General features: G+C 35.2%; 1 protein-coding gene across 4 annotated transcripts in view; it reads right to left on the reverse strand.

Annotated features, from left to right (window-relative positions):
- CCSER1 (coiled-coil serine rich protein 1) overlaps nt 1-19,531 on the reverse strand; it is a 1,296,004-nt gene that overhangs the window by 438,846 nt on the left and 837,627 nt on the right. For all 4 annotated transcript variants that reach the window (XM_011281786.4, XM_045056881.1, XM_023252933.2 and 1 more), the window contains one exon: nt 2,165-2,209. In XM_011281786.4, the coding sequence (XP_011280088.1) occupies nt 2,165-2,209 (45 nt within the window). The remainder of the gene's footprint in view (nt 1-2,164; nt 2,210-19,531) is intronic.

Raw genomic sequence — 19,531 nt, forward strand, 5'->3', positions numbered from 1 at the left:
CAGTAAATAGGAATCAGTAAGACATATCACATTGCATAAACAAGACAGATCAGGAGACTTTTAACCTAGCCATTGGACTTTGTTTATAGATCACCTACCACTAAGACTTCACAGAACAGTTTCACAGCATATTTCATCTAATTGTCTGATAACTCTTCTAAATAAAGTTTCTTACCACAGAATATATCGGGCTCTATAAACATGGGGAAGACTAAGGTGACTGTTAGATTAATTAGAAGTATGCTCAAGTAATCCAGTGCTGCACAGAGATAAAGCGAAGTGGTTGTTTTGAATTTTAATAGTCAGCATTTAGTTTATATTCTGGATTGGTGGCGTCAGGTGCCAGAGAGAATACTGGGCTATCATCAATTTGATAAACTTACCTTCTTCACAACTACTCCACTAACCTCAAGGGGAAGACCCAAATCATGTTGTCCCCTCTATACAGATGTATGTATTAAATTGTAGGTCATTACAATTTTGGCTTTCATGCAAATCATAACATAGTTTTAAGAAAAAAAAAAATTAAACACATTATCAACATGTTCTTTTACCCATGAGTGCATTTCTAATAAAAATAAAATCAGAGAAAATGAAAAAAAGCAATAACATTTAATAGTAACTCTTTTCAATAAAAATCAGTCATAAGGCTTTTAAAAATAACATGAGAAATCACCAAAGCTTGATAAGGAAATGCAAAATTTTGCTACCATTTAGCAATGCCATTATTTGTGTGTATGGATTTAAGTTTCCTTCTTTGGACACATAGTTGTTATTGGACTAGGAGGCAACAGGGAGAAGCTGGGTGACTCCAAATCAGATTTCCTTAAAGGCATTGGATCAGCAGAGATAAAGTGTGGCAGCACTGGTTGGGTGCAAACTTTCACTTACGAGGTGATGAGAAGTTCTTTCTCTAAGTGCATCCATTTTGGTCATGTCTGAATGACAGCAGTTACCCTCCTGAAACTATATGGCTCTGAGGTCTTCCTCCCATGGTACACACTTTTTTTCCCCCACAGTCTGTCTTACAAATGACCATATACTTATTACTTTGCTTTCCTACAACATGAAAAATATCTAAAGATGTATCTATATGTCACTTTCTCCAGCTCTCCTGCCAATGCGAGCCAGTTATGTGCCTCTCAAAAGAAATAGATTATTCTGGATGGAAAATAGCAAATAAACAGGAAAGAGTCCCTAAATAACAAGTTTACTAGGATCTAAAATGCCAAATACTAAGAACACATAACTGGAATTTAAAACAGCAAAGAAAGAAGGGAAAATACTCTGTAACTTAATACAGAAGAAAGCTCTTTTTACAGAAAGAGAAGCCACAGATGGGGAGGGAGTAATATTTACTATTATTTTTTTGTAAGACAAAAAACTTCACTTTTCCCAAAAAATATTATATAAATATCATTAAAAAATAAACTTACCTTTTGGGCAAAAAGAAAATATTAAATGTTAATATTCCACCCTCCCTCCATCCCCACCAACCCAAATCACAAAGTACAGCATTCACATATTTAGCATGGAAAGAAATTTAATCAAGGTTAAGTCTGCAAGGTTAAGGCAAATCATAATATATATAACGTGTGTGATATAGTATTATGTTTGATACTATTAAAAGTTCCCCTCTTTATAAAGCATCTGGGATAAACAATAATTAAAGAAAGTTTTAAAGTTGTTGTTCTTCCCAAAGCAACTTTCCACTATCTAATAATGCATGCCAGGTTGATAGTGTATGCCAGTGGCCTTGGATAGGAGAGTAAAAAAATCCCAGATGTCATATAACGTTTGCGTTGTTAGAATTTTGCTAATTTCTCAGTGAGGGATTTTAAATATTGCACTGTAATGTTTGTTTAAAAGGCTTTTCTTCCCCATCTAGAGGGTCTTGCTGCTATAAAAATCCATTTTAACAGGAACAATGCTTAGCTAATCAGAGAATCAGTACTCTCTTAGGCTTCAGAGGAACAAGCACAAAGGATACATTTAGAAAAATGTGTAAAATATGACCAGAGTGAATGGGATATATGTACAAAAAATTCCTCTCAACACACCCCATCGCCATCATCATCATCATCAGTCACCATTACCAACCACATCATTGCAACACTGTAACCACTTTTTCTTCTTCCCTCTCCCTCTCTCTAGACTTTCTTACCTCTCTCCCTCCTTGTACTGCCTCCAGTCTTTTCAGGTTCAAACCCTGAAAGAGAGAGAAAAAAAAAATATATATATATATATAATTGTTGGCAATGAAGTCACGAATAATAATTGGTAATAGTGCAAACATTCTGAAGTAAAATAATTCACTTAACAAAGACAATCTGAATATAGATGAAAATCTCATGCATATGCCAATATTGGTATCCGAGTAAGTCCTCAAATGTGGTACCAATGCGTTTCTTGCTAAAGACTAAGATCGTAAGTTAAAACAAAATGTAAAGCATTCGTTTTAGTAGCGCTTGCCTCTCCCTTGGTGAAACCACAATCTAAAAGGTTCTGTTCCAAATTGAAGGAGTACATACAGGATTTTCTCTGAGCAGAAGGTGACATAGGCTCATTCAGTCTGGGAATGGGCATTCACATAGCAGCCCAAGGAGGTCACATCTAACAGTCTGTGAGGATTAAGAGGAGAACAGCATGCAATCCTCTAAAAACCAGGCTACTTAAAGTGTGCTGTCTGATATATCATTTCACCTGGGAGCTCATTAGAAATGCAGACAATCCAGCGCACCTGGGTGGCTCAGTCGGTTAAGTGTCCAATATCGGCTGGGGTCATGATCTCGCAGTATGTGGGTTCGAGCCCCGCGTCGGACTCTGTGCTGACTGCTCAGAGCCTGGAGCCTGCTTCAGATTCTGTGTCTCCCTCTCTCTCTGTTCCTCCCCCACTCACACTCTGTCTCTCTCTCAAAAATAAATAAAGGCTAAAAACATTTTTTTTTAAATGCAGACTATCCATGGTCATGTAATGTACAGCATGGTGACTATAGTTAATAATACCGTACTGCATATTTAATGTTGCTAAGAAAGCAAATCTTAAAAGTCCTCATCACAGGGAAAAAAAATTGGAACTATATGGTGTTGGATGTCAACTAGACTTACTGTGATCATTCTGCAGTATACACAAATACTGAATCATCATATTGTGGATTTGAAATTAACATAATGGTATATATCAATTATACCTTAATAAAAAATGGCTATTATTATTTTACAAAATGCAAACTTTCAGACTCCACCCAGGGCATGCTGAGCAAAAATATACATTTTAACACACTTTCCAGGTGATTCATATGCATGTAATAATTCGAGAAGTACCTCTCTGAGCTGTCTAGAATCGGTGGGTGAATTAACTGGTATACATTGTGAGGTGGGCTCCAAGGAGTGGTGGGGAAATAAAGCTAAGATACTGGCCAAATTGTGAATTGTTTAAAAAGTAGGAGTGTGGACTTATTTTTTAAGTCAATGTTTACTTTGATAGAGTTTCTGAAGATTGAGGGTAAATTTTTAAAATACCAAATGAGGACTCACATATTCTCATAATTTAGTCTATATCTCCATTTCATTTTTTCTTTCCTTTTAGAAACACTACCAGGGGGAAATTGAAAAAATATTAAAAAAAAACTCCAATAAATATCTTTATTATAAATATTTTTACATGCCTCTAAATTATTTGACAGAGCTTTAGAACTCACAGTTTTCACAATTTTATAATTATCATTAAGAATTTTGACTAAGTCAAAATTTTGTTCAATTTCTGATGAAAAATGAATAGGACATAACCCCAACTATATATTCTACATTATTGCCAACACATTTGGTAAGAAAATTCGCCTACAAGAAATATGTGCTAGACTTAAATATTGCATTTCTAGTCTTATATTTTGGAATTTAAGAAAGATTGCTACTGTTTTGAGGTTTTGTTAAACGGCATTTTGGAAGTGTGATAACTTATTAAATATTCAGTTATAAGGAAATTCATGGCATACATTTTTTTTTCATTTGGTGACAGCATTTATGTTTAAAAAGTTGATAAAAAGTTTTTAAAATTTTATCTTTCCACATATGAAACTCATTTCTTGAATTGTTTAGACAGATAAACAACAGAATATTAAATACACTAACTTATTCGTAAAAACATGATTACACTATGGACTCTAGAAAAGGCCCTAGAATCAATCTGGCAAATCAGTTATTCTTGTAAATAAATGACAGCCTGAATTCTGCGTGTAGAAAATTACCTACATTTACACAATACATTTTGAAAGGCCTAAAACTCATATAGGGAAAGATAAAAAACAAAATATCAACATGGTTCTTAAACCTGGCAGTGTGGGCTAAAAATACATTCTAAGGAGGCATTCATGCTCATACTTTTAGAATATGGGAAATGGTATAATGATATGCTTTTGAATTTGGACTGATAAAGGTTTAAATCTCTGGTTTGCCACCTTTTTCTATGTGCTGACAAATTATATAATATCTCTGAACCTCATTTTTTACTTGAAAAAATAATAACAGAGCAGCTATACCATGAGGTTTGTGTGAAGGTTGACTGAGGAATATGTTTATAGCATATAACTAACAAAGGACCAGGGAAGGTATATCCCAACATATTTTTCTTCTTTCTCTTCTTTTCCTTCTTCCTCCTCTTATTCTAATTTGTATTATCATTATCATGTACATAACATGTCTAAATATGAGACCAACTTGAGCAAAATGCCTCTGTTTCATGCCTTTTATTTGAAGAATCTAAAATATCTGGAAAATATTTATAAACAACAAACAATGAGAATGTTTGTATTGACTAAGCACAAGTAAAAATGTTCTCTATGCACACTTTCTCATTTGGCACTCATGACCACCTTTTGGGGTAGCTCGGACTTTCTTAAAATTGTGAGGAAAAATTTGCCACTAGTTCTTCAACCAATTTTGCTGTTTCCCACTTCCACTGCCATCTAATTCTGGTACTCAAAATATTAAATGGCTTGTTATTGTCTTACAAGCTGCTGACACCTGACTTTTTTTTTTTTAAGTTTATTTATTTATCTATTTGGAGACAGAGAGTGAGCACATGAGTGGGATAGAAGCAGAGAGAGGAGAGAAAGAGAATCCCAAGCAGGCCCTGCACTGTGCAGAGACCGATGTGGGGCTCAAACTCACAAACCGTGAGATCATGACCTGAGCTGAAATCAGGAGTTGGACACTTAACTGACTGAGCCACCCAGGTGCCCTGACACTTTGTTTAAAAGTTTCTCCCTTCTCTTGAGAATCTGATGGCCTCATTTTGTATATTTTCTATTACTACATCTTCAAGTTCACTGATATTTTCTTCTGTCTAATCTATTTATCTCATTCAGTGAAATTTTTACTTCAGCTATCTTGGTTTTAATCTCTAGAAATTCAATTTGAATATACTTTTCTGTCATCATATTCATATTTTAAATCCTTTATTTATTTATTTATTTACTGAGAGAGAGAGAGGAGAGAGAGAGAGAGAGAGAGAGAGAGAGAGAGAGAGAGAAAACATGAGCATAAAAGGGGCAGAGGGTCGGGGCGCCTGGGTGGCGCAGTCGGTTAAGCGTCCGACTTCAGCCAGGTCACAATCTCGCGGTCCGTGAGTTCGAGCCCCGCGTCAGGCTCTGGGCTGATGGCTCGGAGCCTGGAGCCTGTTTCTGATTCTGTGTCTCCCTCTCTCCCTGCCCCTCCCCTGTTCATGCTCTGTCTCTCTCTGTCCCAAAAATAAATAAAAAAGTTGAAAAAAAAAGTAATTTAAAAAAAGGGGCAGAGGGAGAGGGAGAATCTCCACACTGGGCGTGGAGCCCATAGCGGGGCTTGATCTCATGACCCGGGCCAAAATCGAGTTGGGGGCTTAACTGACTGAGCCACTCAGGCACCCTGAAATATATATTTTTTTAATAGTGTTTTGAATTTCTCTTCTTTAATTCTATCATCTATCATTTCCAGGTGGATTTCTATTGACTGAATTTTCTCCTAATTATGAGTCATATTTTCCTATTTCTTCTAATGTCCAGTAAATTTTTACTGGTTGCCAGACATTGTGATTTTTATTTTGTTTAATGCTAGATTTTATTACCTTAGAAGGAGTTAGAATTGATTCTGGCAAATGGTTAAGTTACTTGTGGGTCATACTGATCCTCCTGAGGCTTGTTAAAAAAAAAAATTAGAATGGGTCTGAAGAAGTGGTTAGAGTTACTTATTCTTATTACTAGAGCTTGACCATTTGTGCTCTCCACTGAATATCCATGAAGATTCCCAGAACTGTGAAATCTCTGGGAATTTATTTACTTAAATTTCTCTGTCAATTATTCCTTTTCAGCAGTTGTTCTTTGCCTGGCCTTGTAAAATTTCACTCTGCATTTGTAAAGATCACTATTCAAACAAAATTCTCAGGGGTACACCAATATAGATTTCCAGAGTTTTATCTCTGTGTTTTCCCCTCCTTTCTGGTAATCTGTCCCACAAATTCTAGCTGTCTTATTCTCTCCAAACTCAGATATTTGTCTCCTCAGCTACAAAATGTAAGGATCCTGAAATTCTCTTCAGGCTGTCCCTCCAGGAACCATGGTCCAAACATTGCCTCCAGGCTGAAATCTAAGTATTGTAGGCATTCTTGATTTGTTTCCCTTCTCTCAGGCATTACAGTGCTTCTCTCTCTATTTTTTAATGTGTGAGAATTTTATTATATGTTTTGTTCATATGTCTAACTATTATAGCAAGTCACATAGTCATTACGCTCTCACGAATAGAAGCGGAAGTCAAGGTGTGTATTTTAAACTTATTTTTTCAAAGGAGAAAATCTAGTTTCAAAATTTGAATTATATGATCTGAATATAGAGCTAGTATGTACAAAAGCAAAACTTAATTCAATATTTTAAGAGCCCAGATACCTAGTTCATCCATTCATCCTTAGTCAAGTTTCTTTAAATTCATAGCACTCAAAATGTTTAATATGTTGTATACTCAAGAACTCAAATTTATTATAACATGGATCTCATGCAGGAGTCATGATGATTCTTCAAGGCAACGCAGTGATTGAGAGGAGCTGGGTGTCAGGACGTTAAGAAAAAGCACACCTGTGTGGATGGAATAGGGGCTGGAGGGTAAGCTCTCCAGCATAGATATGGTATATTGTGTAAACTATGTAAAAAGATTGGTCATAACTTAGGCACTGACTTATTGAAAGAACTTCAATCTTAAGATCAAAGAAGTGAGTCAGAGAATCTGATGCCAAGAATTTGGGAGCCACATGGGCAAGGAAAAATGATCTAAAAGGACTCTCTACATATTTACAGGGCCTCAGGTAATATTGTGTCTCAATAAAGGACTCAAATGATCTAGAGTATAATGAGATTCACTAAAAATTCTCTAAGTATGATCTGGGAGATATGATTCCCTAAGGGATGACAGAAATTGGTCTGAGTACCAAAGTAAGTCTAAGCCTTTAAGTCAGGTCAGTGTGGAGCTTGATGCAGGACTCCATCTCATGATCCTGAGATCATGACCTGAGCTGAAACCAAGAGTCAATCAACCGACTAATCCACTCAGGTGCTCCAAGATATTGCCTTTTTTGATATTAGCCAAATTAAAGACTATTAGTACAGTTATAAAAAATAATTATTATTTTGGGGGTGTTCTCTTTGTGCCAAGCACTGCTCCAACTGTTTGACCTGGGTGATTCAATTTTTACAATAATCTTATTATATATTACAACCAAATCATTTTTCCCACTTTGAGCTAAAATGATCTTTGAGTTGTTCTACTCTGTTTTCGGACTGATTTCTTGAGACAAAATATGTGCCACTGTAGTTCTTGCTATTGTTGACTTCGTTTTGCAGCTATGGTTTACAGCCCCAAAGAATGACAAGAGTGTGAGTGAAATAATTCTGGCTTCTCTGCTTCTTATCACGATATTTCTTCATCTTAAACAGGAACACATTTTAAGGAAAAAATAACACTTTGGAAGATGAGGAAAATGTTAACTCTAGATTTCAGTTTAACCTACCAAGAAAATTATGTGGGGATGGGAAGAAATGGGAGTTGTACAGGACGATCTCTGCTGAACTTTAAAATCTACTATCTGCACTGTTTTAATTTTAAGACAGGCAGATTGATTCTCTTACAGATTCTTGCTATGTATCTTTTGATCTTGTATGGCTTCTCAGTGAGACTGATGAAACTCCTCAAGAAGTAAAGAAATTCAGGTGAATTTGAACACAACTTGATACATCTATTGTCAATCGTATCTGGTTCCTAAATTCTGGTTTTCTTAATTTGGGTATCCGCTTTTTCATCTATCAGCTTGCTGCAGGGACTTGAAATTCAGTGTCAAGTTTCAATTACATTGCTGATAAAAAAAAAAAAATCTTAAGTTGTATGTATGGATTTCTTTTTTTTTTTTTTTAACATTTTTTTTCAACGTTTTTTATTTATTTTTGGGACAGAGAGAGACAGAGCATGAACGGGGGAGGGGCCGAGAGAGAGAGAGACACAGAATTGGAAACAGGCTCCAGGCTTTGAGCCATCAGCCCAGAGCCCGATGCGGGGCTCGAACTCACGGACCGCGAGATCGTGACCTGGCTGAAGTCGGACGCTTAACCGACTGCGCCACCCAGGCGCCCCTGTATGTATGGATTTCTAACCTTAGCCTTACTTAGGATTCATTTTGTAAGTGATAGTATTGAGATTTGTGACTCATCATAGGTTTAGAGAATAGACTTAGATATTCAGACACTTTCCCACGGCTGCTGAACCTACTTAAAAACTGCAAGAATTCACTCATGCATATAATGTCCACTCTTCCTTTAAAGTTAATGAACATAGTTTTAAAATACTTTGTAATTCTTTTATACCTCTCTTAGCCCTTATATTATTTTTTTAATGTTTGGTTATTTTTGAGACAGAGACAGAGACAGACGGACAGAGACAGAGACAGAGCATGAGTGGGGGAGCAAAAGAGAGAGAGGGAAACACAGAATATGAAGCAGACTCTGGGCTCTGAGCTGTCAGCCCAGAGCCTGCCGTGGGGCCTGAAATCACGAACCAGGAGATTACGACCTGAGCTGAAGTCAGACCCTCAACCGACTGAGCCACCCAGGCACCCCTCTCTTTGCCCTTATATTAGAAATTTTTTAAAACTACATTGAAATTGTAAGTCAGAGATTTGTAGTGCACCTGTTTGAAATTTTACAGAAGTACCAGGATATGGGCTAAAATCTATCCAAGGACCAAAAACAACCAAGTGTCAAAATGTGTTAAACTTTGTTTTCCTTTTTTTTTTCTTTTCAAAGTGAGTCATTCTAATCATCTTTGAAATGCTATGCATTGATATTTGTAATCAATTCACTGGAAGCTTTGAGTTGCTCTTCATCTCCCTTTTGAAAAACTGAGATATGTCATTAGTTTCAGAGACTTCACTATTCTTCTTTGCTAAAGTTCTGACATTTTAAAAATGGAAAACCATCCTAGATTTCCTAAGTAATAATGTAACTACACAATAGGATATTTTTTAATGAGCACATAAGCATATAAACAACAATAGTATGCATTTATTGAATTCTTACTAGAAGACAGGCACTACACTAAGCACTTTACAGTACTATTTTTTTATTACTCACCATAATTTATTCCTCACCATTATACTATGTTTCAAGTGCCATTATTAATTCCCATTTTTGTCACAGAATAATTGAGGAAGAGAGTTTAGTTAACTTGTCTAAGAATACACAGCTAGGAGGAGGTGTAGTATTGAACCCAGAGTATATGACTACAGAGTTTCTTTTGCAGCCACTACACATACTACCTCTAGGAGTACCTATCACTTTATGTTTTATGTGTATTGAGATGAATATCTAAAATGAATTAAATAAATATATGTGTAATAAATGAAAAGTTGAGTAACACCTTGGATGAGTAAGGCTGATTCTGGAATTATATTAAAGTTCACTTAAAGCATGTCAATTTTATATATTGAAGAAATAAATCCAAGATAATTTCTTGGTTTTGAATTCATTTAGGTTTGGCAATAACTGTGAAAAAAAAAAGTTAAAGTAAATGAGACTGGATTCCAGAGTTCCTGATTTCTTGGAAAGAAATGTAAAATTCAATTGAAATATTTCCTGGGGCAGACAAAGATTAAAAGAAAATTAATGTAACTATGTGAGCACAAATAACATTTCATAGAGTTTGTCTGTGATTATCATTGCTCCAGGCTAACTAAAATATTAAACAAGTATAGCACTTTCATGCCTCCAGTTTTCTAGCAGTGCTCATCTTGGTATAGCACGTAAGTTAAATTTCCCCTGCTCCAGGGAATATAAGGATATTTTATGAGTAGATACAATGAAGTTGGCCCTATAAATGGAGTATTTCCATTGTTTCTGATGTTCGTAACTTGGTGGTCATTTGTGATAAAGATGTCCTTCCATTTCAGATATGAGAGGAATCAAGAACATATAACCTCTGTTAAGACTTTATGTAATGTTATTTCTGACAACTTATATTTGTTAATCTAATTATTTTTTTAAGTTTATTTATTTTGAGAGAGAGAGAGAGAGAATGAGTGAGAGAGGGGCAGAGAGAGAAGGAGAGAGAGAATCCCAAGTAGGCTTCACACTGTCAGTGCAGACCCTGACAAGTGGCTGGAATTCTTGAACTGAGAGATCATGACCTGAGCCAAAATCAAGAGTCAGACGCTTAACCAAGTGAGCCACCCAGGCACCCCTGTTAATCTAATTTTTAAATAGGAAGTTAAAGATGTGTGTTTCAGAAAACAAGTAACCCTAAATATTGTCAGTGAAAGGTGAATGCTTTAGAATACTCTCATGGTGGTAGCATCAGTCCAACTGTGAATTTAACAGCTATGGACAGGATTAGTACTTGTTTTGTAGAATACAGAATCGTGAAAATTTTGAAAAATCATTCCTTGATTATACTAAGCTATTTGCATCATTAACCTGTCTACTAGGCTGCCTTTAAAAAAAAGAATGTAGTGAGGTACTTCAAAAGAGAGGATTAATAGCTAAGATATGGTTATCTATCTATCTATCTATCTATCTATCTATCTATCTATCTATCTATCATCTATCATTTCTGATCCCGTCTCTTCCGAATCCCCATTCCTATCACTCCGTTATAGAAAATGGCTCTAATGTAGTCCTTGAACAATGTCAGATGGTCTTCTACATTAGATGCTCATCCCAGCTGGGATGCCCCTCGTCCAGGATCTGCATGATCAACTCCCACAGCTTCTCGTCTTTGTTTACATTTTACCTGATCAGTGAGGTCTACTTTTATAATCCTATTTAATATTATAGTTTACTCTCTAGTTCACCTCCAGAGATGCTTAAAATCTATTACCACACTGTATACATTTACTATTAATGTGTATCATCTATCTTTCCACATTAGAATTTAAGTGACACAAAGACAGGGATTTCTGTTACTATGTTTTCTAACTTATCCCAATTGCCCAAACAGTGCCTGGAGCATGGTAAGTGCTAAAAGTTTGTTGAAAACATAGAATATTTCCTTTTCTATTCATTCATGTCTCTAAAGAGTTCCACTCAATCTGTACCATATTACTTTATATTTGTAAATTTTATAAGTGGTACTTGCCTTAATGATCTGTCAGATAAAATAAATTCATTTATTCCTGTTCAAGTTAAATCAACATCAACTTAAATTTTTATTTATAATATTAAGATTTTCAGCATTTTCTATCACACTATCTTTTGACAATACCAAAGTGTGCCATCATGTTTTTCTTTTATTTTTTTTTATTTTTTTTTTTAATGTTTATTTATTTGTAGGAGAGAGACAGACAGTGTGAGTGGGGGAGGGGCAGAGAGAGAGGGAGACACAGAATCTGAAGCAGGCTCCAGGCTCTGATCTGTCAGCACAGAGCCCATCGCGGGGCTTGAACTCACAAACCGAACCGTGAGATCATGTCCCGAGCCAAAGTCAGACACTTAACCGACTGAGCCACCCAGGCGCCCCTTCTTTTATTTTTTTTTAACATTTACTCGTTTTTTGAGAAAAAGAGACAGCGTGAGCTGGGGAAGGACAGAGAGAGAGGGAGACACAGAATCTGAAGCAGGCTCCAGGCTCTGAGCTGTCAGCACAGAACCGGAGGTGGGGCTAGAACTCAAGAACTGTAGGATGACCTGAGCCAAAGTCCCACGCTTAACTGACTGAGCCACCCACAGGCCCCTTTTCTTTCAAATGCATAGGCAATAATCAGCGACAAAGATCTTATAAGAAAAAAAAAATGTTGATTTCAAAATATATCTTCGAGCACAATTCTCAGCTAGACAGTGTCCCTTTTCTACCAAGATGACAATGATTATTTCAGGATGAAAATTAAACTAGCATATTCAAATTTAGAAATAGAAACTGAATTCAATTAAAATAAATATCATAGATTACAGGAATCTATCACAAGACCTAGAGTAATTATTCAGTTTTATCATAATTTAAAAAAAACTTAAGAAGGTTTAGTCAGAAAGATTGAATCTATATTATGAATTGAGAATATCAGTTTACAAAAGGGCCAAGTTCCATATGATTATATGTAATAAATTCTAAATGACATTCAAAGGGCTTCCGATCCTATCACCACTGACACTGTGGATTCCTTCTTGAGTACGATATCTTGATAAAAATCCAAGAGAAGTTGAAAAATGCTTTCATTTAACTTGTTCTTCCAACTTCTTGGCCTCTCCACATTCTGTTCATCCTCCTTCCTGTGTCACCAACACTTCTCCACTCTGGCAGTCGGCATTAAGATGTATTTTCATTTGTCAGTGTCACTATTATTTACAGAAATCAAATCAGCATCTCAGTTCTTCAAAGTAATGAGTCTTTATGAATTCTATTTGCAAAGGGGCTCTGTGTTTCTCAGTCTACTTGTTAGGTGGACCCCTCAATCCTGCCCTCTTTTTGCTGTGTCTGCAGGTTCTGTGCCCAACAGTCTCTGTATAGTGCTTCTGTGTTCTCTTCCTTACTGATGTAATAGGAAAAAATTATATAATTTTCTTTTAAATGTTTATTTATTTTGGTAAAGAGACAGAGCGCATGCACACATGAACAGGGGAGGGGCAGAGAGAGAGAGAGAGACAGAGAGAGAGAGAGAGGAATCCCAAGCAGGCTCCTTTCTGTCTGTGCAGAGCTTGATGCACAGCGTAATCCCATGAACCATGAGATCACGACCTGAGCTGAAATCAAGAGGTGGCTGCTTAAGTGACTGAACCACCTACGCTCTATAACAGTTATTTTTTCTTCACTTTTTCTTTCATTAATTAATTAATTAATTAATTAATTTTAGTTTTATTTATTTTTGAGAGAGAGAGAGAGAACACAAGTAGGAGAGGGGCAGAGAAAGAAGGAGACAGAGAATCCCAAGCAGGTTCCACAGTGTCAGCACAGAGTCTGATGAGGGGATTGAACTCATGAACCACGAGACATGACCTGAGCTGAAATCAAGAGTCGGCCATTTAACCGACTGAGCCACCCAGGAATGCCTATTTATTTATTTTATTTAAATACAAGTTAGTTGCCCCAATAGGGTTTTTTTTTAATTTTTATTCATTTTTGAGAAAGAGACAGAACATTAGTTGGGGAGGGGCAGAGAGAGAGAGAGGGAGACACAGAATCCGAAGCAGGCTCCAGGCTCTGAGCTGGCAGCACAGACCCTGACATGGGGATGAAACTCACAGTCTTTGAGATTATGACCTGAGCTGAAGTCGAACGCTTAACCGACTGAGCCACCCAGGCGCCCCCCATAATAGGTATTTTCAAATGTTAGGTGTACATGATGAAATATTTGGATAAAAATGTATATTTATTTTTATGTTTACCTTATATTTATATTATATGCTTTTTGCTTCTGGGAAAAGTAGTCTACCCTTTACAAAAAGAAACCACCATTGTACCAAAACACAGCATGTATTATATCTGATGTTTACTACTAATAAACATCATTAAGGGTTGCTACAGCTTAAGGGCTTTAACTCTTTATGCATTTTATAATGACAGTATGGGTTACATGTGTGTGAGCATCAACCATATGCCAGACTCTCTTCTAGGCTCTGGGGAAATAGGCATGAACAAAACAGACAAGAATTCTTATCCTTGTAAAGTTTAAAATCTAGTGATTTTATTACTTTGTGTTAATATATTTACATGTGAGTGTGTGTGCATAGACATAATATCATTTTCTGCTATTTCACTAAAAAAATAGTGCATTGGGTTCCAGCTTCCATTTATATGACAAGATAATATATTTAAAGAATTTTAAAGAAATTTTAAAGAAATGTTAAAGAAAAATTTTAAAGAATTTTTCCTCTATTATCAGATTTGGAGTGCAGAGAGCAATGACAGGGTTCAACTGATTTCTACCAGAGCAAGATCTGTAAGGAGATATTTTTAACTGCTTCTTCTGATCTTGTGTTACCAACTTTTTACATGGGCATATTTTTAGGCACTTAAAAAAATGCAAGCAAACAATTAGTAATAGGATATCCACATGCATTTATTTGGTTTGCAAAATCAACAAAATGTGTAAAGTGTTTCTCCTGTTAATTACTTGCTTTTCAGATATTGTATTGAATACTGTGGTTTGCACACATTTTAAATGAAACAGGTTATGTCTTTTATTATTTATTTGTTTGTTTTAGCTAAGCAAACAAATGTTCTAGAAAGCACACCCTAAGACCTCTAATTCCCAAGGCTTATAGGTACAGCAACATTTGTGTGCACATTCTGATCATATGGGGCTGAAAATTATTTTAGCTATTAAAATAATTTCAAACCAAATAATTCATCATGATTTTATTCTCCTGTTATCAAATAAAAAACTATTTCTTTACCACTGATATAATTTATAAAAAGCAGCTTTCTTCAACTCAGTCTTTTAGGAGATTGGAGATTTCAGGTACAATGATGTCTGTATACTACATAGTCTGAAGTTGCTATCTTGTTAACAGATGGTTTTTCTCATTCTTCTCTGTCTTTTACTCTCTTTAGCTAGGTCATTTCTAGAAGGAACCTTCTAGAAGAACAGGCCCATCTCCCTCCCTGAAACCTGGGGCTAATACATTTGTTCACTCATACTTGTAAACAGAGATTTGGGTAACTTCAGATACTTTAGCTAGTGAAGTTTCAGGGACTCTTGAATACATTGGATTTGAAGGATTGAAAAGACCATCATTCTTACAATGAGAGCCATTAAGTCCATGTAGTTAAAGAATCGCCCAAAGATACAGAAGTAAATACTTTGAATACAGGTTTTCCACTTTAAGTGCCACCTTTCTACAAGAAGGGCCTAAAGCATATTCCTCATTTATCTTTTCCAAAGCATTCTTTGAATTTGTACTGCTAATAATTCCTTGCAGATGACATTTAGAGTTGCTATTTTTAACAACTAAAAAATGGCCAAATGCTTTTGGGGACATCCTCACTACTAATCTAAATTTTCCATCCAAAAATTCTCCAAACTCATGGAGATCTTCAATCACTTGAGCCTACCACTTTCTCATTCAATTTCCCTCTAATGTCCTTCTTCTTCAGTTTAGAGGCCAAGGCCCATGATTATCACCAGACTTGACACAAAACCTTTCAACATTTTGGATCCTTTGTTCTGCTGTTGTTCTTCCCTAGCAAAGACTAAACTCTGGGTATCATCTACATAAAATATAACTGTATCTTCTATATATGTTGGAGAAAAACATATTTTTTTACATTTAAATTATGATCACAAATTTGCTCTCAACGTTTTCTCAACATCTGAATCTCTCCTGCTTTAGAGATTTTATACCAACTGTTCTCTTCCTGTAATGATCTCGCCCCACAATCTTCACAGGGTTATCTACTTGCCATTTAAATCTCAGCTTAAATTTACTGTGTCAGAGGCCTCTCCTGAACACTGAATCTAAACTAGATATCAAGTTGCTTGTTGTCATGTCACTCAATTTTAAATTTTTGCTTGAAACTTACCACTAAAGAATACTTTTATTAGTTGGTAGACTGGCCATTTCCTTTCACCAGACGGTAAGGCTCATGACAGTAAGCAACACATCTATCTTATAAATCCTGACATCTCCAGTACTTAGCATAAGATCTGGCACTTAGTAGGTGCTGAACAAATATTTATTGAGTGAATAGAATGAATAAGCCTCTACAACTCTTAAAAATTGATATTTATTAGCTCTTTTTCATAAACATAGTATTAACATATAGCCCCTAATATTTGCAATTTAAATTCATTCCAAAGAAAAATGAATTGAATAAATTGGTTCCTTTCTTTTACTGACCTTGGGAAAATTATCTAAGCCTCTGAGATCACATTCCTTTTTCAGAAAATTAGAAAGTTAGGCTAGTCTCTTTAAGCTCTAAAATACAGAGCTTTTCTTTTCTTTTAGAAAATTAAGGTTTAAACCTCTCCATTTTAACATTTGAGCTCTGTTACCTAATCAATTGCGATTCAACAACTGTATCAATAATTGTGGCCTTTGCCTTTACTAATGTCTCCCTGCTTTTTTTTAATCTCCCTTAACCATTCTAAGGGTACTCCAAAATATTATACAAGTAACCACTGCCAGTGTGAGTGCATTATTCAAATTTTGCTGTAGATACTTTATATTTTTAATAATTATTACATTGTAAATTGGCATAGCTTTCAGCACAGCCATTTAAAGTTTCCACTTTTAAATATAGTTTTCATTATGTACAACTCTGTATCATCCAAACAACTCTATTGAACACTCAATATTAAACAAATAAATCAGACTATGTCAAAATCTACTCCTGGAGATCTTACTTTATTAAATTGTTTATTTCTGTCATTATTAATTTCTAGGAACAGCAAAACAGAACGGAAAAATAATGTGTAGTCTTAGACTGTAAGTCAGAAATTGCACCATGGCTTAAATTTTCATCTGACAGATCAATGTTACATAATTTTGATAGATCAAAGCTCCATAATGTAATTTGATGTCCTCTCAAACCCAAACACCTACCTGAAAATAAAATGACAATTTCCAGTACCCAATACTCTAATTTAACTGCATTTGTATCATGAGTTTCTGGAAATTGGATGCTCTTGGAAATCTATGAACATTAAGAAGAGAATGTTACAACTAGTTGGGCATATTTTTATCCTCCCAGTCTGATAATAACATCTTCCAAAAGTCAGATGATGTTTTAAATACATCATTTGTAATCATCAGGTTTCCATTCAAACTAGTCCAGTGATTTGTTAGAGTAAGAAAGAAATAATTAAAGAAATTCTATGGCTACATTTGGCAAGGGTTAGCTAGGCTATAACAGCTGGGAAGATATATTTTGAAATTAGATACTGTGTATTAACTCCAATAATAGTGTTCTCTGATTTACTCAACTTGAAAGTGTAGCCATGGAAATGTTAGGCAATATAACCACAGCTTGAAGGTCTAGGGTTATCTGTAGGACAGCAAAGGTGTCAGAAATGGTATTCTTTCCTCTTAAGGACTTCAAACGACTTTGTACCATTTCCAACCAGCGGCAGGCATTCAAACCTGGGAGAGACTTTGAAATTCCCTAGGACTCCCTTCTACCAACCCTGTGCCACCATCACCAAGAGTGCCACCATCACCTCCCTTAAAGAGGAAGGGAAAGACAGTCAAAATGCAGCAACGTTTGTGTCAGCATATGCTTTCCTTCTGCTAATAGTTATTTAACCAACCCAATGACTCCTCCCTTTTGTTCTCTGGCTCATTCATTCATTCATTCATACATCCAATAAATATTGTTTTGAGTGCCTACTATGTGCCAGGCCCTACCCTATGTGCTGGGTCAATGCAGACAAATTATATTTCTTATGGTGCTAACATTAAAGTATTTCATAAACGTGTAATTTTACATAAAGATTGACAGAGTGATAGCATTAAAAACACAGCTTAAGAAGTCATTTGGCTCATCCTTTTTATTTTATTTGTGAGGAAGCTGAGTCCTAGAGATAGGGAATATGACTCTTGAAGATTACAGTTAGTGAAGGCCCATGGAATACATGACACCAGTATTTGTTCTACTTCTCCACATATCCATTAAGGACAATTACCTCTTCACCTCTGCCTTTTAAAATTACTATTTTAAATTTAAATTCTTAATTAAAGTTAAATAATTATTTAAAAATAATTAAGTAAATTAAAGTTAATTAAAATAATGAACTTATTTAAATTTAAATGATCTCCTCTTATTCTTTCACTATGTTCTGGTTAGTCTTTTACTGTGATGTGGATGACCTGGTTGAGAGAGTTCCGCTTTTTAGTTTGCCCTTTTCTGAGTCACCTTCAATTTCAGATTCTTTAATTGTTGTCTGACACCATAGGAACAATCTTGGCTGCAAAGGAGGCCAGGTGAATCCCCAAGGTTTACTGCTTTGAGCTTCATTTCTCTTCCGTTGCTAACTGTGAGACCATTTGGCAACAGTTGACTCAGAGCCTTAAGATAATTAGTTCTTCCTCAGAATGGCATGGATTTTAAAGAGGAAAATATGCAGCATTTGTTTCGAAACCCAAATCTATCATTTGTAGAATGTGACCCATTTTGCTTGTTCGATGATGTTTTTGAAAATAGTTTATATAAATAATGTCCTCAATAAAGTGGTCTCTCCATAGCTTCATTCTGAGTTATTTCTAATACTGTCCCAAGCACATCTCGTCTCAAATGAAAAGAAACAAAAAAACTCGATAGGAAAACATAAAATACTACAAATAACATATAAAATCAAAAAATAATTTTAATTAAAATGGATTAAGAATGTTTAATACATTAATAAGACACTTTAATTTCATTTTTATGCATATACTTAGCACCTAGCATTTAGAATAAATTACTACATATTGAACCACTTAGTATCTTCCTAAAATTTTAACTCAATCATACAATACAGGAAGCCATATTCAAATATGAGTTTTAAAAAGATTAATATAAAATTTTCAGTATGATTGGGTGCAATTTTTTGTAACTTCTACATATATGTGTATTTCAGATTAATAATCTAAGTCCAACAAAATTGAAATATTTATTAATAAATGTAATACAATTCGTCAAGAAATTTGTTTAAACATAGCAGATCAACAATCAGATCAGGTCTTACTAAATTGTATTGTTCTTTATTGTATAGGTAATGATAAAAATAAAATCCTTATGGAACAAAATACATATTGGTCTTCAGCAGACAAAGTTCCTGGCACACAGCTCCTTAAACCATTAGAATCTCCTAAGTGATAAACATGAACATAAGAATTATCATTATTTTCCAATATTATGGGAAATAAGTTGCTGCTTCACAGCCAATGGGAGGGCTCTCCTTTTTTGATAAAAAAAATGAGTAAATCACTCCCTTTGGTATGGAATTCAAAACATGTGCAATCTTGGATCAGTCCACACTTATGACCTCATTTATAATTAATATTATAAGCAATATTAATAGTATAATATGAATATAATAACTTTATTATTATAT

Source organism: Felis catus, chromosome B1 (assembly GCF_018350175.1).
Source record: "Felis catus isolate Fca126 chromosome B1, F.catus_Fca126_mat1.0, whole genome shotgun sequence".
NCBI lineage: Eukaryota > Metazoa > Chordata > Mammalia > Carnivora > Felidae > Felis > Felis catus.